Consider the following 23662-nt stretch of genomic DNA (forward strand, 5'->3'; position numbering starts at 1 on the left):
ATTTGCTGTCATTACTGCAGAGCCATCTGTGAATGAAGGCCTGGAAATCCCAGGCTGCGCACGTCTATTTTAGAATAAGTTTAGACTGTATTGACCATAGGACAGAGGAAAATACGGTTGCAAGAACAGAGGAAAGCATGTGCACCCTTTGGTTTACCCCATGGTTTACCCCATTTTCGAAGGCTACTGCTTTGTTTAGGAATTTTTGTTCTTTGTTTTCAAAGTCTTTGTCGCTTCATTTTGAACCTTAACCTGATGCAATGAATTAATTCATTTTTCGGTTCATTGAGCTAAATGATAATCAGAAAGTAGGAATCATTACGTTATACTTCACGGACTCGTTGAGTTTGTAACAAAAAGTCCATGGTCAATTACATTGCCGCGTGATTGGGACCTGTTAGGTTGAAGTATAGAACCACCAGATGCTCACACTATGACGTGGAAACAAATATTTGTCACAGTTTCATTGTATATGATAACAAAATGTTTTCCAAAACTTCTCGTAGCCTACAGTAGCATACAGTATCAATGTAACATAGAGTCTGCGACTACTAGAACGTCACAGGTATGCGGGGGAGTAGCAATGTTTCTCGATGAAGGAAATATAGCTCATAGAAGGCGGGGGCAAGATCCTAAACCGAATATTTCTAAGGGTTTTGCTGTTATACACAAGCCTATTTTTTACAGTGCGTCTGCTTGCTCCCTTAGCTTTCTCTGGAGGTTAGGTTTCGCTCGGTAACAACTTATTCAATTTCCAATAACCTTAAAAGACCCAGATACGATGGTATAGGTTGAACTGGGAATTTCTAGCTTTAAGATTTTCTTGAAGGTTTTACCCATTTAGAAGGAGCAATACCGGTGGGCTTTCAGGGGCGAAGTGTCAGGGATTGAGGAGCGCATGTTGAGCAGCTCCATTTTGCCGGCCGGGCGAAAAGATCCGTTCTATCTGGATCATTTATGAGATGATATTGGCCCTGCTAGAATGGAAAAATATCTTACCACAACCTTTAAGGCTCTTGGCTCCTAGAAATATTTATAAACCGAACGCATTTCATCACTTTAACCATCAAAGTCTTTCTGTTTGCTTATCGCAGCGCAATTTCCATGTGGCCTGCGTCTCATTCGCAACGCCCAGCAAGCGTTCCCCCTTCCAGGAGCATCGCACAGGTCAAATTGTACTCAATTTACAAGAAAAGCATTGCATTACGCCCAATTTGCATTTTTCAGTATTTTTCCTCAACCATAACCACGCAGTTTTCAGTGTCACATGTTTAGGTAAACTTATCGAACAGATCCCTGTTCAGTTTTCTTATGCCCTAAACACTTACCAAACAGGCAATCATTAGCAAATTTACTCATCAAGTGTACGTACGGACACAAGAGCCTTTCGCATGAAACGTAAAATAACGATTTTCACGACAGCAGTAACATGTGTACAAATTACGACGAAAAAAGTGCTCGGTGGACTTGCTTCAGACCTCTTTTTTGCTTCTCGAAGAAAAAGGGGGGATGGAAAGACATGAAAAGAGTTCAACGGTTCAGTGACCGAAACTTCTTCGTGCGGCATGCGGCATCACGAAGAGCAAAAAATGTCCTTAAGAAAGGCAGTCTTCAAACGTTTTTTTTGTAAACAACCGTAACCATAGGCTCATTCTAATCAAAGAACCTAGGTAGAAGTTTCAAATGTAGAACCACGAGATGGTCTATAATTTTGTTTGAAGTTCGGCATCAAGATCTGCACATGTGCTCATAAAGCATGTCAATTACATGCACGTAGGTGTTGCGGGGATATTTCTGTCACGATTTTTGTGCCTCTCTTTATGGCTCTGCATTTGGCTGTTTTGCTATCTTAAAAAGGCACTAAAAGTGGAATGTTTACAGTAGTAGATTTGTTTATATAAAAACGAATAGTGGCAAGCATGCTTATTGTCAAAGTCGATCGACATTGAGCGTTTCAAAGGCATCTTGCTATGGTATATTGGTTTAAACTGCCTTCTTCGTATAGGAAATACCACTAAGCCTAGAACTGTGAGTTGGGAGCTCTATTGCCAGAAGAGGTGCATTTTCACGTAGTGTTAGTAAACTAGAGCTGGAATAAGCTAGCGTATACAGAAAAGACAACTCGTGTGAACCTGTTACGTGTATTCTGTTCAAGGTCACAAAATCACTGTTGCCCTGTTGCTCAAGCGGATCAACGGGTACCTACCTTCATTGATCTTTCGAACAATATCGCCGTATAAATGAGTTCTAGTCAGGCCAATTATCTTGCCTTAAACCTATCAGTAGATGGTATAGACCAGTAGCAAACAGTTTGTCATTAATTGAGAGAGCAATTAATGCGGGACTGATTTATCGCATATTCTCCTTTAATTGGTCACTTGGAATTTCTCAAAAATTAGCAATGTCAAATGAGGTAGAAGGTTTATGGGCCGGTGAAATTGAAAAAAGTTTCCAGGAAGCTTTAGCACTATATCCACCTTGCGGAAGGCAAAAGATCATGTTGTCGGCAAGAGACAAGATGTATGGGAGAAATGAACTAATAGCTCGATACATCTATCTGAAGACCGGGAAAATTCGGACTCGAAAACAAGTGGCTAGCCACATTCAAGTGTTAGCAAGGAAGAAGGTTCGCCAGATGCAAACTAAAGTGAAAGCGAAGAGCAATGATGATCAAAGTCTGCACGAAATTTTGAATCTTTCTTCTGCAGAGATATTGTCTTCCAATCAAGGAAAACGAGAATTAAACCAAGCAACGCTAGTTCCTGCCAAGCACTTCACTGTCACGTCAACAGCACCGGTTCTTCACTATCCTTCCGATGTGAGAGTTAAACCCAGCAGCCCCGACGACGAGAATCGAGATCGAGATCGGAATCTTTGTATTGAACGGGATTTGTCGGACATATTTCCACCTGATTTAACCGAAGGGTACAACAAGGCCACTTCGTTTTATAAGGATAACGAAACTGGGTTCAAATCAGAGCCTTCAGACGTTAACGACGAATTGCCCCCATTATCTGCTGCTTACCATGGTTTAAGTGAACAACTTCTTTGGGAGTACCCCCATAATTGTGATGTCTCCCCATCAGCCAGTCTGTATACTCATGACATGGGGCAACAAGAGGGGCAGAGGACGTGGCGGCGAGACGGGAGACATGGGGGTCTGAAAAGCTGTTCGAGAACATCAATTGCCAGCAGTGTGAAATCAGAGGAGCAGCAGAATTCGACAGATCGAGTGTCGTCAGCATGTATGTTTGAAAGTTTAATAGATTTTGAGCCATTTAGAGGTGAGTTCAATAACCATAGCTTCTAGCGTATTGTATAATGAATTCTAGGTATTTTCAATTTTCAAGATATGATCCGCATAGGAGACGAAAGTTCGTGTATGTATAAATATACATGTTTGTATATATGCACAATAAATATATATGTAAATACTCAATAAAACAACTTGGTTTCTGAAGAATTCTGAAGAAGTTTACAGCGAAACGTCAATCAAGTTGTTTTTTATTGAGTATCTATTTATGATTCTAAAAAACTTAAGAGTTAGGAGCTATTGATTATATAAATAATAATCACTCCAACTGTGGTAAGTTTTTAGGCCGATAACATTTTCATGTGGCTAGGAATAAAATAGAAGATAATTATCGATGATATTTTTTATCGTTAAAAGGTATTAAGCTATCAGAGAAAGTTGTGTTTGGTTTGACAAAGAACTCAAAGTAAAGAACGCACAGTCAGGTTTGATGAAGACTAATTAGAACGTTAAGAGAAGTTAAAGACCGTGAATATAGCAGGTTTACCGCTAGTAAGATTTTGCAACCTAACAAAATGCCGGTTTTCTGTATTCTGCATTAGGGAAACATCCTTTCATATGATACTAGAAAAAGAACTGTGCGTTAAACCTCCAACGTAGTAATTGCGTTGAGTGGAAGGTGAACACCAAGATGAAACGGGGCGTTATTTAGACTTGTCGGTAAACATCTAGAATTTGCAAAAGTGGATATCGTAAACTTTGTAATGAAATGTTTTTTAGCAGCAGGTCTAGATTCCGGGTCTAAATTAAACCACCAGAGAAGGTTACTTATTTAATAATTTAAACTAAACCAGCATTAGATTGTTCGGGAAAAGGAACCGCCCTGAATTGCATAATCATTCGTAAAGTATAGAACGATGAAATGAAAATTAACGGACTGTTTTGAAACCGTATAGAAATCACCGAGAATGTGATCTGATTTTGAAATTGACTAGACGGACAAAACATTCGGCTTCCTTAACGGGATCTATAGTCTTACTGTATATATTTTCACCGCTTGTATAGTTATGCGTTTAATGTTGATTTGAAATTTATTATGTAACAAAGCTAGTATATCAATTTTTAATGCTTTGTGTATTCCTAATTTCCTACTAAGACGGGATTAACGTGTTTTTTTTGCTATCGAGAAAGGCCCTTTATTTAAATAAGGGTCGTAGCTTTGATGAAAGGACTACCCCGACCAAATCGCATACGTTGTTGCACCACAAATATAACAAGAACAAAAATCTTTTACACCGTAAATCCTCAAATATCTTCCCCTTCATTTAAGCTTCCCCTTTCTCGGATTAAATTCCCCCCCCCCCCCCATTCTTGAAGTAAAATAGTTAACAAACCTCTATCCTCAAAGAGACCCGTATCATAACATATAAAATTTTACAATACAGGATTTTTGCCTGTGATGAATAACATGAATAACGAAATTTACCAATGATTTTGCTTTCAGCATCAATGTAAAAATATTTCCTCTCTAAATGTGAGCTATTTGTATGGCACCCTTTAGATAGTTATTGTAGACCACCCTCCCTTAAAAACATCTAACTATTAAAGGGGCTAATTAAAAGATTTTCGATAAATACATCACTCCCTACACCAACAACATCTTCATGTGCTGAGAACGTAAAATTAGAGGTCTGTCTACCCGAACACTTCTACAAATGACAACGCAACAGATACCTAGAAACGTCCGTAGTGAATTCTTTTGGACACGCAAAAAATGTGGGTGCTGGACGTTTGATTTGGTTTCATTGATTTTGTAGGCGTGGACTAAATAAGAATTTCCAGCAACCGTGAGTCATAGGTCTACAGGCTTTGTCTTGGTTTTCGTTGTATAGGCTACCTGCAGGATATGGCGTGTTAAGATAAACATCTTTGAGACGTAAATTTCACGTAAATATCGCAATAAACATAACGCAGTTTACCCGACAGAAAGGCAATTTTTCCTCTTAATTCAAGAGTGAATTAATTCTTAACTTAAGAGTGCCTTGTTGTTGTTTTTTTTTCATTTTACTTATTGTGTAGTTATAACCATTCGATAACATATATAAAATGATTATTAAGAATTATAATTTTTGGTCAACGATGCTGGTCTTTCGTGGCCTTGTATATTTGATTTGAATATATCAAGCTTTATTATTGAATATATCAAGCTTTATTTACTAGATATATCTGTAAAGTTAAATGATAAATAGCATGAATAAATATAAATATTTGAATTCTCTGTAACTCTGTTTGCTATTTAATCTTTGTTTTCGAATCCAAAATGAAACGGATAAACATTGACAAATGTGTTTCTCTTCTAATCGTTTGCTACAAATTTCTTGCTCGTTTTGACCAAAAGGAGCAGTTTCGACCCGCTCTAAATACAAAGACTAGGACAGGCACAGGGAATCCGGATAGGATGAGCCAATTAATTATTTCTCATGACATGGAGTTGGTTGACAGAATCTGGGGAAATTGCTCGTCTAGAGTAAGAGAGCGCTCTTCTGCGAATATGACATCCAGCAAATCGTGTTCCAGATACACTTTGTCAGCAAAGATTGGATCGTAATGAAAAAAACAAAAGAATACATACACTTAATGAAAACGAAATATAAAAATAGGCAATAACGACAATAAAGCAACAAAGAATATGTTGATGATACCAACAGTTTAGCCAATTCATCTACTCGTATGGGATAAATGACTCTAATCTTGTTTGGATAAATATAAAAGTCAAAAATGGCAAAAAAGAAACAAAAGGATGAAAAGAGACTTTTTTATGGAGAAAAACATACCACTCATATTTCATTGAAGTATGAAAATAAAAAATAGAACAGCTACATTCAACACGCGATGTTCTGAACAGCATTCATTTGGAAAAAAATACAAAAATATCGTTGTCAAAAAGAATATGTAAGCATGGATATTCCGCAAATAATCTAGAAGCAATCGATAAGTATCTTGGAGAAAGCACTTTCCGAACGACAGGGTGCTCACCCTCACTAGGTGCTCACTATCACTAGGTGCTCACCCTCACTTGGTGCTCACCCTAACTTGGTGCTCACCCTCACTTAGTGCTCACCATCACCAGATGCTCACCCTCACTAGGTGCTCACCATCACTAGGTGCTCACCCTCACTAGGTGCTCACCATCACCAGATGCTCACCCTCACTAGGTGGTCACCCTCACTAGGTGCTCACCATCACCAGATGCTCACCCTAACTTGGTGCACACCCTCACTAGGTGCTCCCCCTCACTAGGTGCTCCCCCTCACTAGGTGCTCACTCTCATTAGGTGCTCACCTTCACTAGGATCTTGTGAATTTACAGAACTGGCTACATGGAAATAAATTGTCTCTAAACGTAGTAAAAACGCAGCCTTTGATTATTGGATCCAGACCAAATATTCAAAGGATCGAAAAGCGGACTGAAGCTGAGCCTAGTTTCGAAATAGGTAAACAAAATATCAATATGATAACCGATACTAAGTATCTGGGAGTTCAAATTGATGACGAACTCCAATGGGATCGCCATATTGAACAAGTAAAGGCTAAGGCACTATGAGCTCTTGGTCTTATTAAGCGTGCCAAGAAATTTCTTCATCAGGGGTTTTGCATAAAATGTATAGAGGAATTGTTGAGCCACATTTCAGTTATTGCTGCTCGGTTTGGGGTTGTTGTAGTGAAACCAACTTCAATTCTCTCTAAAAAAAATCCAGAATAGAGCTGCAAGAATAACTACAAATAGTCCTTATGATGCTCCTGCTGTCTCTCTGCTCCAAAATCTTGGCTGGCCCTAAATCAGAGATCTTATCAAAAAAGAAACAGCAACCCTGACCCAAAGGCATTGATATCTCTTGCTCCTCAATATTTAGGAGAACTTTTCAGCAAATGCTCAGAGGGCAGTGTTCGCAATCTTCGCTCTACTGAAACAAACTTGCAGATACTTCTTTTAAGAACATGCACAGGCCAAAAAGCATTTTCATATCGCGAAGCAAAATTATGGAATGAGCTGAATGAGGAAACTAAATTGGCACCGTCCCTTGCTACCTTTAAAAAATCCATATGAGAGGTACATTTAATTTCTATATTATTTTTGTTATGCTCTTTTTGATTTTAACTGATTGTACATTGTAATTCTCTTTAATTTAGGCTTTTCTGTTTATGCACAGGTCGATTTGTAAAACAGTTATTTTTTTATTACTGAAATCTGTAAACCTGTATAAATATTTAAAAATGAAATGAAAAGGTGCTCACCCTCACTAGCTCAGAAAGGCGAAATCTTAGCAAAAACAAGCAAAGGAGAGGTAACAAAACCATGTATTCTATCTCGTCTTTGATTGCTACGAAAATAAAGAATGTCTCCGCTTAAGGCCGATTTCCATCTGAGCATGCGTAGTTAAGTGCTGCTGCCAAGTGGCCGAGCGCACAAAAAAAGTGGGGCCCTATCAACTTTCTGGCGCTCACAGCGGACGCAAAATCGAGACCACTTGATTTTAATTACGCATGCTCAGATTTGGGCGCTACGCCCGCGCGTACAAAAAATTTCAAACGGAAATCGGATTTTACGGTTAAGGTGGAAAGTGTCATTTCATCAGTTAAAAGTTCTGGGATGAAATATTTACACTTTCGGTTCGTCGATTGATCAGAAATAATTGCCTGGAGCTAAATCAAATCCCGAATGACTTGATTAATGAGTTTACAAAGCAACCTGGATACGGTTTAAAAATTGATTAAGATTTAAAAGGTAGACAACTTCAGGCACCTGTGAGCAATTATGCAGAGTCCATGAATCGAACGACAATGAATGTCCGTCACTGATTTCTTATCTGGCAACATGCTGCTCACACGAAACTGTATCTTGACGAGTGGCATTTAGGATTCTATCACAATAAAGCACCTAATCACAGCTGCATTTGGAAAGCCGCTGTAATATACATTATGGCAACAAAAGTTTCGCCGTGTCTACCGGGTTAATTAAAATCAGGTTTATTGAGAGGCCCGTCGAGAGCCAGTTCTGGCCTCGTGGCTACAAACAACACGGGCCCTTGTGAAGAAGTAGTGGCACAGGAGCAAAAGTGAGCTTCTACATTAGCGAAACGTTTTGAGATCTTTGCCGCAGGAATTCCCCCCCCCCCCCCCCGCTTTCTCTCGACGGTATATAATAAAATATATAATAGTAAGTAATTTTTTTACAGTTGGCGTTCTAGATCTAAGTCTAATAGCTATAAAGAAGCTAATTAAGGCTAACTATCTATAAAGAATTAAAAACAATGTTTAAGGTATAATATTCTAAATAAAACCTAACCCAGCAATAAATATTTTATATAATCTAAAGTCACTTCTACAAGGTGTTCTCTTAACTCTTTTTTAAAAGTTGCTAATGATTGGGACTCTTTTATACTGTTTGCCCCAGCTTTTGACCTGAAAACTCATAGTTTCTATACCATAAGAAGCTGTCCTGGCATTTGGAATGTTAAGATACTTTTATTTGCAAATCAAAATGTTCATTTCTTTCTTCAAAAATTTCACCAGGGTTCAGGATATGTTTGGTTTTGTATATTTCTATCATCAAGTACTGTAGATTGCGTTGATAGAAATAATGGATACGTATACTATGATAGAAAGACTGGATACGTACAGACATACTAATGGCCCCCGGACCTTGATAGCCCCTTGAGCAGCTCTGCTGGAGGGCTACCGTCATTAAAGAACTAAATTTTCCATTTTTCCCGATGTGTTGCTGCATTCACGACGTCTGTTACCTTCTACGGTACTTTATTATCATAATTATTCGTTCTGTTGATTAGACGTGATACATTGTATCGTTTTTACTAAACTTTGGGAATTATTTGGAGCTAGGCCTCCTCTGCCCCAGCCTTGCAATCTTTCAGTTATAACAGTCTATTATGTTTGCTTCATTACCAGTTCTTCCATTCATTGTCACGCTACACCAGGTGTTGCTTTAGCAGTCACGCCCTCTTTATCTTCGCCAATTTTGTGAAACCTTCAGAAACCCGCGGTTCGATTAAAATCAATCTATTCATTGTCGACATCATTGTGCTACAAGTAAGGTGAACATAAACAGGATGGTGAAGCATTTGAATCCGAACTATTCTGTGCTTTCCCATTGAAAGCAAATGGTTTCTTATCTTAGCACCTCCAGATCAGAGTCACCTTGAACGACATGCAGTGATGCTCTACGCAAGCTTGATCAAAATTAAAAACGCGAGATATTCACTGATAACACTGGGGCAGAATTAAGAGGTTATCTTTCCACTTCTCTTAAGCCTAATCTCGTCAGAGTCATTTTTGAGTGCGCGCTCGAAGCGCTCAAACCTACGCATGCGTACATTGGGGATGATCACGGTCGTTGCGATCAGTTTCATGTACGCTCGCACGCGTTTGAAAGTAGGTCTCGTTCCTGTCTCCGACGAGATTAGGCTTTAAAGAGCCTTTACAAGCAACGTCGAGAGTAGTGGCGGAAATTCAAGCTTTCATTTGGGGGGGGGGGGCAGGCCTACAATTTTTCGACAAGATAACATCTTGGATCATGTCTAATTTTAAAGAAACTGCACATTTGATAAAAATAGATGATTTTTGGCGAATCCCTTAAGAAATCTTTCCTGATCACACCATAATTAGGTAGCAAGAAGAACAATCCAATTATGATTTTTTATATCAAGATCGATATCTCATCTAAGACAGTTGATGTTACAAGAGGTCGACCGATTACTCTTTTGAAAAGTCGTACGTTCATTTCATGCATTTTATCTTGTTTTCGTCAGTAGGAAATACGTTTGAAAATAACTTTTATTCGGAAGAATCTGATGGAAATTTCGGCTATTCTTTACGGAATTGAAATTAGATATATAATTCACAAGCAGTTTTCATTTTGGTCATATATTGTTTGTTTGATTATTTAGTACTGGCTAATATTTTATCAGCTATGCTATGTTCAAATTTTGCAAAAGGGCCACATAGAGGTTATAGAGGCCCCTGGGGTAAAAAGGGAAAATGCAGATCACCTGCGAGCGAAGCGAACAGAAAATTTGGCAATTATGCCCCTTAGCAGTGGCGTAGCGTCCGGGTATTCAAGGTATTCAGTGAATACCCTGAGATTTCTCAGAAAAAATATTAATACGACGTATAATTGTAATAAGTAAAAAATGTTTTGGGGCTATTGATTCTGGTTGAATTCGTTACCTTCGATATTCTACATTTTGTACAAGTACAAAATATCACGAAAAGCTAATTTTGAAGATTGAGCTACTTCATGATGTATGGTCATGAATACGCAGTGAATACCCTAGACGGTACTTTAACCAATCAAAATGCTCCTTTCCATGAATAATATTTGCCGTTAATCAGCTAAAACAATGGTTCTGTACGCTGAGAAATATGCAGCGTACAGCCTCAAAGTTGGTTCAAAATAGTCTCGTTATGAGATCGATATAAACAGTTAATGGACGTCGGAGCGGAGCGGTTGGAGTGATAGAGCTGCATCGAAAACAGTAAACATGACTTAATTAAAAAAACTATTGCAATGTCTGTATTACTGTTTCATAATCATTCTCTCATTTGACCCCTAATCTTAATCTACCAACAGCAAAGTGGAAAGGAAAGGTAGGCTGCTACATAATACTACACTGATTCAGATCTGTTCCCTCTTGAAATGCCAATTTGTTATTGCTTGCCAATCAGGGATGTTTCTGTTTGTATTATGTGATAGAATTAAAGTAAATGCAGATAGGCCTGGATAATATCCTTATAGTTGCCTGGTGTATTCAGTTATCTTGTTGGCCTATTTTGTTTGCATTATTCAAGCACATTTATTTGCATTATTGTGCAGTCTCATCTCATTACCTTCGATTCTTTCAAATATTAACTTGTATTGAAAATATCACGATTAGGCCACGAAGAAAAAGTCTATACTGCATACCACAAACTATTTATAACTCGTGTAATGCCCTATCTGAATAATTTTGAAACTTTTGAAAGCCCTTTTGTATTAAGGTATCAAGAGTAGGTTTTTACAGTTACTTCCTCTTTACATCAGTGCGAATGTTAGACGATTTAACAGCAACTATTGGGACATATTTCGACCAGTAAAATTTTACTGGCTTTCAATGATATGTTTTGATTTGAATTACTTTTGATGAAATGGTTAGTAGTAATTTGATGCAATGAATGAGTACCAAGAGTATATTTGAAGGGTCCTTTAGCAAAGTATCGTTTTTATCATAGCAATGCCCTGACAGTGCAGTACTTGCCAACCGAACCAAAAAGAAAATTAGATTAAATGTCAATAGCTAGTGCTATTAATCTTCCTATTATCCCCCTATTTTCATCAAACCGCATCGAGCCACACCCTGCCCCACCTTTTTGTTTAATAGAGAATACCCAGTTGAAAATGTCACGCTACGACACTGCCCCTTAGATTAGCTTAAAATTCCTTTTCAGAACGATTTCTTGGAGTAATTTTGTCACGTTAAACGGTTGTCAATTATCCGACAAAAGCCCGAATTTTCCGACGACATCTTTATAAAACGACGCCCGAGAAAACGCAAACTGACATGGAGAAGCAGAAGGAACACCTTCCATGAACACGAACTTGGTGAGCACGAGCCCAGCGAATTTGAAACTGATTGATTATAAACCAAATTGATTATAAAAACAGTTTCATTGTCCGTTTCTTTTGGGCTTCACCTCCAATATATTCCTTATTTCGTATTCTTTCCCAAAATAATACATATATTTTCGGAGCAGTACCAAAATATAACATATTTCGGAACAGCAACAGTGTAAGACTTTGTATAATAAAGGATCAATGACATTCTATCGTCTTTGTGAACAATTTCATTGCGGTACAAAACTTGAAAATCGCTTTGAAAAAAGTAAACATTTCACAGCATATTACTAAAAGCTTTTTTGTCTGACACTCCTCAGAGTATAAACCGTCAGAATAAGGGTGCGAAAGAACACAATGAAAAATATATACCCAGATGTGGATCAAAATTGTGTTTGGGAAACTTACATGGTTCCTTCTATTTATGATGGAAAATTCTATCATTTTTTCCACAATAATCTTACATTGAATTTTAGCAAGAAACATCCCTTGAAGAAATTCAGCCTTTTTAGCAAAAGTGCAAAAGAGGTATGAGATGTATACCGTAAAGATAAGTCCCTAAGGTCAAAAGAAAACATAGCTACTCAAAATGTAAATGTTAGGCCCTTTTTCACTTGCAAGTGTCAATTAATGAAGTAGAGCAACAGCAACACCAAATGCAGGAGAACATGGGCGTAGCGGATGCAAAATGTTTAGGGAGCTTAGCGTGGGTCTTGCCCAAATATCGTTGCTTCATTGAGAAAAAATTGCGTGAATGGACTTGAAACTTGAAAAATTTTGCCTGATTGAGTCCCTTAAGCCCCTTGGTTTCCTACGCCTATGCAGGGGAGGGGAGACGAGACGCTGGCGTTTAAATACAACGACAATGCGGAAGGCTTCGTGCAAAATGTGGCAAAAGAATTTTTGAAGACATGGGAAATTAACAACATGCGACATTCGAAAAGATATCTTTAAGCCCTTAAATTTAAGCCCTTGACAGTTTGCTCAAACCTGAAATAAGAAAATATGACTTAAGTTTCCAGTTATTGTTTATATCTCAATAAAAACATTTTAAGAAAGATAAACATTACTTCACATATGGTACAACCTAGAATCATCAGCTTTTTGCACGCGCGACTAACTGCTGTCAACTTGTGCTATTCCATAGTAGTCGTGTCCATCGGTATTAAAACATGCATACGCGCAGAGCATTCCACGAAGCGGAATTATGCCACAGTTGTTTCTTGTGCCAATTATCTGAAATAAGACAACTGTGCAATTAAGGTTGGCTTTAAACACTTAAATATTTTACGGAAAAGTGGGGAAGACCACCAGCAACCCTCCACTTTGACACACCCCAACGTTTTTTTTCCAATTTAGCAACTTGCTTAAGATTATAAAATACCAAATAAGGCTTCCAGTGTGGAAAGAAACTGGCAAAGCTAGCAAAGTTTCTAACACGGTAAAACCCGGAGCGAAGGTTTTAAATTTGACAAACCATCGGGCTTCTATCAATCTCCCAGCAAAATGTGTCAAATAGGCAATTTTATCGGTCATATAAAGCAACATTATGATGAACAAATCTACGTTGCGATAGCTATCTTGGGCAATCCCCCAGGTTTTTTGAAGCAAATATCCATCCATTTCTTATTGTTTTTCTTAAAAATCACAAAAGAAACAAAAAACCCACTTTTCTAGCGTCAACAAATCTGACACATTCCAGCCATGTATTCAGGTACGGCTTCGAGCAAACATCACACTGGCGCGCACTCGCCAGAATTTCTTGGACTTTCTGATTGTATTTCACTTCAATGCGCATGTGTGAAGAACTAAGGAGAAATCATGAATATTGTCAGTGAGACAAAGAGAAACTTTGCTAAACCAGAGGGGCGTAATTACTCTAACTGAGACCCTTTAAAATACCCGAATAGCACCAAAGCAGTATAAGGAGAAAACAGAGATGCAATTTCTAGCAGAATAATATACCAGGTTACAATGACGGCGTTAAAAGCGTTTTACGGTTGATCAATCATGAATCGATCACACGATCACTATGATCAATCGATCATTAATCAACCGTGGATCGATCACTTGGCCACTATGATCAATCGATCATTAACCAATCCTGGATAGATCACTTGATTACTATTATCAACGAGCTGACACTTTCTACTTACCTGTCTTGAAGAGCAGTTAGAATAAACCTTGCAGCTAATTCCTACAATCAATAAAAAAATCAGTCAATATTTGTTTGAATAATAAACAAATTGAACGATTTGAGAGCAATCTTAGAGGCTGAAAAAAATTACCTTTAAGGGTAAAACTTCTTCATCTTGGATTGACTGGACAGGAAGATGTTGCAATAAATTATTTTGCTCGCAATACAACTCTTTTATTCCAAGAGAAGCAAGCTAGAAATGCAAATAGAATGAATTTTATTATCAATATTGTCTTGAGAAATTTGGTTTGATTTTGAAGGCAAGGTCATATCGAAACGAAGATGAAATTATTTGTATTCAACCAAAGGGTTGCAAAGTTGCAACGTTTGAGAAAATGAGATTAAACTCCTGTAAATTTGCTATATGCAGTGCAGTGAAAATCAATCACTAAAATCGTGCGGCGTTGCGATCTTTCACTCTTCATGGAAGACATGTCAAAATGGAAACAGAAACTAGACCATTGACCACGTTCCTGGGGACACTTTGATATTTAACCAATGCTAGCTTTCTTCAAAACTGAAGCCAATAATTAATAACATGAAAAATACTTTAGAAATTATATACAACAGATAATTGAGAAAATGAATAATTAAGAAATTTGATAATACCTGGCCAGGAAAATATCGAATTTGATTCACAGAAATGTCTAGCACCTCCAAGCATGTGCACTTGGCAAGACCCTGCAAAGAATTTATCTTTAATTACTTCAAAAGTGTTAGATTGGTCTTTTTCATCAAGTAACACAAAAATGCCCCAAACGTTAACTGGTGTCCTTAGCCATTTTTAGTTTAGAGCTAGATTCAGGTCCAAGAATTGGTATGAATGTTGTTTACTTTCTGAATCAGTGCAGTCTAAAGGAGGGCAGGATGATTGACCGCAACTCAATTCTGCTTTAGAAAAACAGGTGAATAATAACGTCACAAAACTGAATGACATACTAAGTTTCCCTTCTACACCATATGATGACTTTATCAAAGCTCTGAAAATAACTACACCGTCTTAGAGAGAGTAGAATTTGGCCCAGCCTTGAGCCAGAAATGGGAACTTTTCTGCATTTCAAGGATGCTACAAAAGAATTGATCAGTCTCTTTCAATAAAAAGCTCCAAAACAGAAGTTTAAGGAAGATTGCAACACTGTCAAAGTTTACGACCAGATCTTTTGTTCCGCCATTGTTGGTTGGCTGCAACTTACATGTCTAATATAGGCTAGGAATGAACAAATATACCGTAAAAACCCGCGTATAAGGCGCCCCCGCACATAAGCCGCCCCCGCACATAAGCCACCCCCCCCCCAAATTTGAGGCCTCAAAATTCAGAAAAAAATGTTTTGTCTAATACTTTCTCGATGAAAATATTTTCAAAATAACAATAACTAAAATCCATGAAATTCTTCTCATCTTCAGACAATCCAAAGAGTTCATCCCATTCCTTTTGATTTAATGTCACTCTCTCGTCTTGATAGAATAAGTCCGCGTCGTGATCTTCATCACCATCGTCATCCGGCGGCGCCAGCCTGAAGAGGTAAGGGGGTAACAAAAAAATTTTCGTGGACCACGCCCATTCAAACATATCGAATTGCCAATTTTTTGTAATATTCCTGTGCCACACCCTTCCAAACAAGAATGTTCTATGAAAAGAAAGTTTTTTTATACTCTTACTTAAGCTCTATTTGAAATTTACTACATAATGTTTTCAAAAAACTGAAATTCTAAGGCTTTAAAATTTATAGCTTTAAGAGGAGGTTTTCTTGGCTTTATGGCAAATGTCTCCTAAAATCGGTAGAGATCTATTGCACCTGAAATATCTCGCTCACTAATGATAATGACCAACTGCTCGAGTCTTTCTTCCACCATTTTGGCACGCAAGCAAGTGTTTATTAATTTGACTCTGTTGTGTGACCTTTCGCATGATGCAGTTGTTACGGGAATGCATGCGGCCATAATTAGAGCTCTATGCAATGTCGGGTAGAGGTTCTGAAGATCGCTTTCCTTGAAACGCTTCAAAATGAACGGTAGGCACGGATTTTTCAAACCATTTTTGCTCTTTCCTCTATTTCTTTCAAAAGTAACTCGAAAAAGCGAGACTTTTCAAATAAGGAATGCTCCACAGCGCGACACTGCTACGTTTTCATATGAAAACGGAGCAAAACTTATCCGTTTTGGCCTTCCGTTCACATTGCTCCGATGTGAAAACGGAGGCTTTTGAAAACGCTAACGAAAACGCATAAATCTGAAAACGGTGCGTTTTGAAAGTGGTCCGTTTTCAATGTGAACACCAAAAACGGAGACATTTGAAAACGCTAACAACAGCAGCAACATTCGATGCCGAAGGCGCCAAGCCAAGAATCAAAATACAGTGTTTTTTTAAAATGGCTGACATTAGAGCGATAACGACTGTTATTCAAATGCTGTTTGCTTTGGTTTCTGTTCGTGGTTTCTGTGTGGGTAATCTTTTTCTGTACCACCCATTTCGTGCTGCTTTCTCAAATATTCCATCATCCTTCCAGCAATATCGGAGTATTTGGCTTGAACACTTTCCCAGTCGATAGTCCAAGAGCTTTTGAGCCCTGTAGTCGGCCGTTATGCTTAGCAGCAAAGAAGATTCGTCATCTGTCCATGTAAATACATCCTCGTTTCGTTTAGGTGGCATGTTTAAGCTTGAAAGCAATTTCTTGATTAAATTTCTTATCGACTCCTTGATGCAAAATCGAGAATGGCGTGGCTTCGTGTGTGTGTTTCGGTTTGGCGCCAGTTTTGTGGCAAAACGACTCGTGTTGAAAGGGAGGCCGCGACTGCGTTTTCGCTAGAGCAATGAGAACGCCTACCTTTTTCATAGCGTTTTCATAATAAAACGGAGCAGTGTGAACGGACCGCGTTTTTATTCACAAAAACGGATAGAAATGAAAACGGAGCAGTGTGAACGTAGCCTGAGACACCATATCTTTTCGAGTAACTAGACAGGTCTCGAGTTGTCATGGTTCCATTTGACCTGTCATGACCGTGGTATGCTCTGATTTGCAATGCAATATGACAAACCACGTCGAAAACTACACTGACAATATTTCTGTTGGCTTCTTTCTCTTGTTTATTTTTCAATACTGTATCGGCGTGGTTTGCAGAGCATTAATTGGCATCTGAGACTTTCGATAGAGTGCTTTTTCCCTACACAACTGGTGCATTCTGGAGTTCTGGTGTTTTTCGAGTCTCCCTGACTATCCTGTCGCCTTCTTCCAGCTATTGAATCCTTCTTCAACAAAAGCATCTTTGGAGCATCCAACTATAAGAAAAGAAAATTTGAAATGAAATTATAGATTTTAACTTTCGAATTCATAGGCACAGAAGTATCCCAGCTTGAAAATATGTTTTGTTTTATCAACAATATGAAATATGAGAATATGTTCTGTTTTGTAATATGTTTTTTAGAACAATTTCAAGTGCATAGAAACTTTCTGGGCAATGGGTTTCCTTAGCAAAGCCAGAAAAATAACGTTTCTTCAATTGTTGCCTTCTCTTGGGGAATGGGCGGGTTCCCACACACACCTTTCGAGAAATATCTTTCGGATTTTGCCTGTCGTATCATCTGTAGGTTAACAACTTCTGCATCAAATAGCTCATAGACTTCAAGCCCTATGACAGAAAATTGCAAATATCCAAAATGTCAATAACAACATTATTACATACTCTTCTTTCAAAAATGGTAAAAAATTTTACAAATTTTACATTCTCGTTGTGAACCTTAGATAGATTCGACAAAGGAGAGATCGTATTAAGATTTCTCTTCATTAAAACAAAACGGAACATGATGATTATGTTAGTTGATAAAAATAAATGGAGAGGACACGATTTCCGTCCTCCTGTCGATAGTCGCTCGATCATACACTGACTCGTGCTCTGACAAGACCAACATGTTCCTTGAATCTGGGGGTATAGTAGATCCTATCAAGTCGACAGTTTGGCCTTTACTTTACCTGTCCGACTATTTTGAGCAAAGGTACAAAGAATGATAATGACCAAAAGTACATTCATCATATTTGTATTGTTCTAGAATAGCTTCAATCAATAATTGGGACTATCTGTGTTGATTCGGACTCAATTTACACGTTGTGTCGCTTAACCACGTCATAATAGAAAGATTTAGGCACAGAACCACAAATCTTTGAAAATATCGAGGCCCAACAAAAATTTAGGCATTCTTATACAAAAAAGTGTTCTTTAAAAAACAACGACATTAAATAGGATAGGAAACTCACCGTTTCCGGCAAACAGACGGCAATAAAAGCAAAATGCAGCATCTCTTTTGACCGAATATTCCAGCCAATCGTACTTTTCATACCAACGTTTTTGGAATCGGTAGTCAACTGCACCAAATTTGGTTTGCGGAAAGGCAATGACTTTTCTTATCGGCCCTAGCTGGAGTACATAGTCAATATTCACGATGTTTTCATCGTAAGGAGCCCTGGCAAATTTCGAAGCCATTATTCAAGAAATCTTTGTGCTCTAGTACTTTTCCGAAATTTTTTTCCTATTCTGTCAACCACGAAGCTGGTTAAGATATATATATATATTTATATTATCTTCTATGACGTCAAGATGCGGAAATAAAACCTCGCTACAGGTACAAACAATGTGATGCTTGATGTACAATCACGGCAGAACCTTCCTCATTACAGTTTTTGTGTAGGCATTGTCTGCAACTCCTTGTTGGCGTCACTGGGCGCTTTGTGTTTATATTTTGCAGTAATGATGCAACAATTTGCTCTCCTTTCTGTGAATATTGAAAAGATATGACCTACCCCTACCCAACAATTTCTTATCCGTTTCTAGAAGAATCAGGTAGACCATATCTTGGCAAAAGTGGGGGTAATTACCCATCCCCCCCCCCCAATACCCCCCTGGCGCCGCCACAGTCGTCACCTTCGCCTTCTTCCGTATTTCCTCCTTCTAGAGGGCCTTTATCCAACCATAGCGCATCGTCCTCCCTACCATCAAGTGCGTTTGTTATCCCACATTTAAGAAAAGAGTGGACAACAATCTTTTTTGGAATTTTTTGCCAGGCGTTTATGTTGAAAACAAAAGGAATTTTTTGTTACCTACAGCAACAATAGCAAGCCTCGTTTTCAGATATGAGGACCTAAGTTGATCACATAGAAATGGTTGATCACTTCTCACATAGGCCGCACCTAGGATTTTGGGGGGCAAAATGTGAAAAAGTGCGGCTTATACGCGGGTTTTTACGGTAAGTAGCCTACCTCCGGGATTAGTTCAATGTTATTTTTCTGTACATAGAGTTTTCTCAAGTTTCTCAGAAATGCAATTGCCACAGGTAAGCTAAAATTTCAATTAAACAACTTTAAACAATTAAACCAACAATCAGCTCTCATAAATAGCAAAAACCAAAAACATATAAATTATGCTAAAAGAAATAGAATAAATTTATGAGTATATGATACAAATAATCTTGCTCCTTTCTCCTCTTTCCTTTGAATTATAGTTGTTTTAAATTTCATGCTGTCTGGGCATTTGAAAAATTATGTATGTATTTTCTTTAAAGGTTGTACAAGGTTTAGATAAAATTATATAGATTAAAAACAAATATAAAAACTGTAATTTCAGCCAAAGGGAAAGCATTAAAAGGTCAACCTGAGGTCCCCTGAGAGGTGCTGGTTTAGCAGGGGAGAAAAACAAGGAAAAAAGGATGATAAAGGAATTTTTTACTGTCTTTTGTTACAAACCAGTCCTTAGTATTAGATATATATGCCATCTTCTTACTATATTTGGAAAATGTTCCCTTTGATCTTATGCTTGAATTTGTTGACATTGGATGTTGATTTTAGGGTTGATTGAAGACTATTCCATGCTTTGGGCTCTAGGTAGGAAAGCCATGTTTGTCCAGTATTGCTTTTCCAAAATGGTATTGCTTATCCAAATGCCTTCAAAAGTAGTATAATATTGGCACAATGCCATTGGTAAGGCTTATCTAATGCAAGAGAAATCCACACAAATGTTGGTGCTTGATAGGACAAATAGCAAATTTGAAAAAGATGTCAACCTGAGCAAGCAAGTGGCAACTTTTGCATTTAATCAAAAAACAAAGAAAAAGGTGTACCTTTGCAACTGGTTATTTGCAACATGCAACTCCACAAGCTGTGATAAATGGCAAACTTCAACTGGCAGTAGAACAAGATTATTATTGTCAAGACTCAGATATTCAAGAGCTGAAAGCCTGGAACAAAGCAGAGAAATTGTGAGAAATAGCTGGGAATATAATATAGTGCATACTGCATGCACCCTTGATAACTAAAAGCAGAAAATGAAGAAGATATGTTCATGTCTAAAATTCTAAGGAGAAAACACAATGAATAAGTTTTGTTCCATTGATACAACCCCAATGCATAATCTTTGTCACATTTGATAAAATCCAGCCAAACAGTTGCTTTCATTGAAATGTTCTTTAGTTCTCCCTTGTAGCAGTTAACCTCAATAGTCATGGTAAAACTCTTATAGTCAAAAACTGAAAGTCTAAGTCAATTTTCATTCTTACTATTGCTCATTGAGAAATGTTGGGAAAGATCAGGCATGTTCATTGATGGTTCCTTGGGGTCTGGTTTCCAAGTCATGCAAGCCAGCAAAGACCACAGAGACATAATCAATAGTGAATTGAGATATTGAAAAATCAAACTTTAAAACTCATACTTTTACCTGCAAAGCATCAATGGTACACACAAACAATTTTTGTTCTGCAATTACACATTTTTCATTTAGTGATAAGTAAAACAAGTAACTACCTATTGATCTCTTTTGGTAGTTCTCTCAAATGATTATTGTTTAGATTCAAAAGGGTCAGGCAGGACAGGTTTGCTGTAAAAAACACATAATTTCAGTGCATGCCAATTTTTATCAAATGTGGTATACATCAAGCAAGTTCATGAAAACAGAATAAAACATGATTCATACAAAAAGTCCTTATTGAACACTAGCTTTAAGATTTGTGCAAAAGATTTGATGGGATGGAGGGATTTGCTTTTTTGATAAGCGAAATAAAGGATGTATGATTCTGTTCCAAGAGGAAGCTGGATCAGAACTTGAAAGAAAAAAGATGCAGGATGACAGCATGGATGCAACCTATTGTGCACCTTACTTTAACAGCTGATAAATACAAAAGTCATGATTATACTAAATGACAATTATATCATTGCTAGCAAAATTGGAGCAAATAATAAGTTCTGAAAAATAAACAGAAAAAACAAAAGATTTTTTTATCAATAAATATAAGAACTTACAGAATATTTCTGGTTTTATCTGATGCAAATGATTGTTGAAAAAATGCAGGGATTTCAATGATGACAGATATGCAATGACTATTGGAATTTCCCAAAAATCATTGTTGCCAAGATTGAGGTTCTCAAGCTGAAAGCAAATGAAAATTTAGCAACTACTGAATTTCTGAAAATGGATAACATGCAGAAAGTGCAGATAATCTTACCCTGTTTTGGGATTTGTACTTTGCAGACAAGGTTATAAATGAATTTTTGATGAGTCTTTATTTCATCCTCATTTTGAAGTATAGCCACATTTGCAAGATTTTCTAGACAGCCCATCATTTTCAAGACAATCAATGTTACCTTACTTGCAGCCAGTTTTCTTAAACACTAGCAGCTCAAACCTAAGGTTGCTTGCCAGTGACCGACACCTGCGGGTGATGGGGGTGAGAGCGCATCCCCCAAGATTTTTTGTTTTTTGGAAGAAAATAGTCTTTTGTTCTAAAACAATGTGAAAATGTGATGATAATAAACTTATGAAAATAATAGGCTTGCCCCTTCTCCAATAATATTTGGTAGTAGGACTAACCTGGCTTTATTATATAATTATAGCCTCGTTTATGTTTGTATATATACTTTAACCATTAACCTCAAATTCAGTTAATTACTTACTCATTCCACGAGTTGTTGTGTTCATTTCATGACTTACTCTAAAGTAGTGGGCTTTGGTCTCCGTAACAAGTTGACCAAGTGTTGGCCCTGCTTGCAGCTTTTTTACTACGGATTTTTAAACTGAAAAGCCGCAACAAAACAATTCAATAAAGTGAAATGAACAAATTTCAATGTAATGCTGAGTAATAATCAGTGCCCCTTTGCCAGTTCTTTTTTGTTGTTGTTTTGGATTCTTCAATCATGTTTGATTTTGGTCAAAATGGTCTGGAGTGCAGGATTAAATTTCTTTCTTTTATTATCTTCTATTAGCAATATACAGTTAAGTAGCCAGTCACTTTTTAAAGGGGATGACGTTCATGTAGGAAGGAATCCAAGTCTCTCAAGCATCAAATTGTCAATTTTTTTATTGTAGTGATGTTATGTTAACGTTTAAGTTCATATTTCAATCTTTTCATCAAAATATTCGAGAATTATAAAGCCAAAAATACCATAAGTAATAATCAGGAACAAAACAAACGGAGCAGTGCTGAACAGGGAACTGAGTAAGTCTCTAACTTTTAGCGTAACTTTCAAAACGGCACAAAGACAAAAGTCGCACTAGCACAAACCTCCTGAAGTGCAACGGTTTCTTTTGGCAAATCTTTGAGCCTGTTGCCTTTCAGAGTCAGAGTTTGCAAGCTTCTCACTCTACCAATGATAGTGGGAACAGCTTTTAGGCCTTTATTTTCAAGATTGAGGTTTTTTGCTTGTCCTTTTACTGCGCGCAATAACAATCCATCCGCCATTACAGGCACATCGTTAGAAGACCTCGTTGCCGGTACGAGGACAGCCAAACAGTCACCATGGCAATCAGTGCTGCTCCTCAGGGTTATCTTCTCAATTTATTTAAAATTATGTTTCTTTATACTTCCTTAAGGAGCAAGGAATGTTGAATATTTTGGATATTAAAAACCTGACTAAATGATCCAACATTTAATCAAAATTCATGAAAGAACTGTTCAATTTAGTTCGTGGTACAAGAATACCTGCATCGATGTTGATTTAAGTCAAACATTTTGTTTGGTGTGATATTTGATGTTTTGCTGGTGTAATATGCGTTTGGTACCCTATGCAAAAGTGTATCATTGTTTAACGCACTGTGTTTCAAATCTTGTGATTTCATCGTAGTGTGACGTTTTGAGACGTTATGAGTAACAGATTAAGCACAATGCTTTTCGAGTATAAATTTTCACAAATGTCAATCACGCAAACTTTGGAGTCAACATTAATGTTGAACATTTATTTGCATAAACTTAACAAGGGAAATCAAAGCACCGCTTCTTATTAGCACCCTCTTTTTTAAAAATAGTTTGATTGCTCTTCACATTCTGAAAAATATGAACCAGAAAATTTCTGTACCCAGACAGGTTCACATGCTAAATTCTACCATTCTTTTCGGTTCCCTATTTTTTAAAGGCTTGGATACATTTTTGCATAAACAAAATTGTCATGCATTTGTGTACCGGACCGTTCTGCATGCTATTTTCTACATTTTTTTTTGGTACCCTTATGTTTAAGTGCCTGGGTAAATTTTTGCATTACCAAAATTGTCATGCGATTGTGTTTCCGGATCGT

At 37.5% G+C, this 23662-nt stretch overlaps 2 protein-coding genes and 1 long non-coding RNA gene across 3 annotated transcripts; 1 reads left to right on the forward strand and 2 right to left on the reverse strand.

Annotated features, from left to right (window-relative positions):
• The first annotated feature begins 96 nt into the window (after positions 1 to 96).
• On the forward strand, positions 97 to 5674 carry LOC135691370 (uncharacterized). The gene has a single exon (XM_065209213.2). The coding sequence runs from the start codon at positions 2402 to 2404 to the stop codon at positions 3308 to 3310; it is 909 nt and encodes a 302-aa protein (XP_065065285.1). The 5' UTR covers positions 97 to 2401; the 3' UTR covers positions 3311 to 5674.
• Positions 5675 to 12935: 7261 nt separating this feature from the next.
• Positions 12936 to 22876, reverse strand: LOC135691369 (uncharacterized). Its single transcript, XM_065209212.2, has 10 exons — positions 22657 to 22876; positions 21398 to 21524; positions 20903 to 20975; positions 20224 to 20340; positions 19367 to 19445; positions 14727 to 14798; positions 14209 to 14310; positions 14077 to 14117; positions 13590 to 13728; positions 12936 to 13156 (listed from the first exon to the last, which is right to left on the reverse strand). The coding sequence occupies exons 1-10, from the start codon at positions 22831 to 22833 to the stop codon at positions 13037 to 13039; spliced, it is 1047 nt and encodes a 348-aa protein (XP_065065284.2). The 5' UTR covers positions 22834 to 22876; the 3' UTR covers positions 12936 to 13036.
• LOC148960448 (uncharacterized) lies at positions 14806 to 19255 on the reverse strand. The gene is made up of 2 exons (XR_016145310.1): positions 18368 to 19255; positions 14806 to 17394 (listed from the first exon to the last, which is right to left on the reverse strand). It is a non-coding gene; the product is annotated as an uncharacterized LOC148960448 (long non-coding RNA).
• Positions 22877 to 23662: the final 786 nt, after the last annotated feature.

Source organism: Rhopilema esculentum, chromosome 4 (genome assembly GCF_057945365.1).
Source record: "Rhopilema esculentum isolate cy_ngs chromosome 4, ASM5794536v1, whole genome shotgun sequence".
In the NCBI taxonomy this organism is placed as follows: domain Eukaryota; kingdom Metazoa; phylum Cnidaria; class Scyphozoa; order Rhizostomeae; family Rhizostomatidae; genus Rhopilema; species Rhopilema esculentum.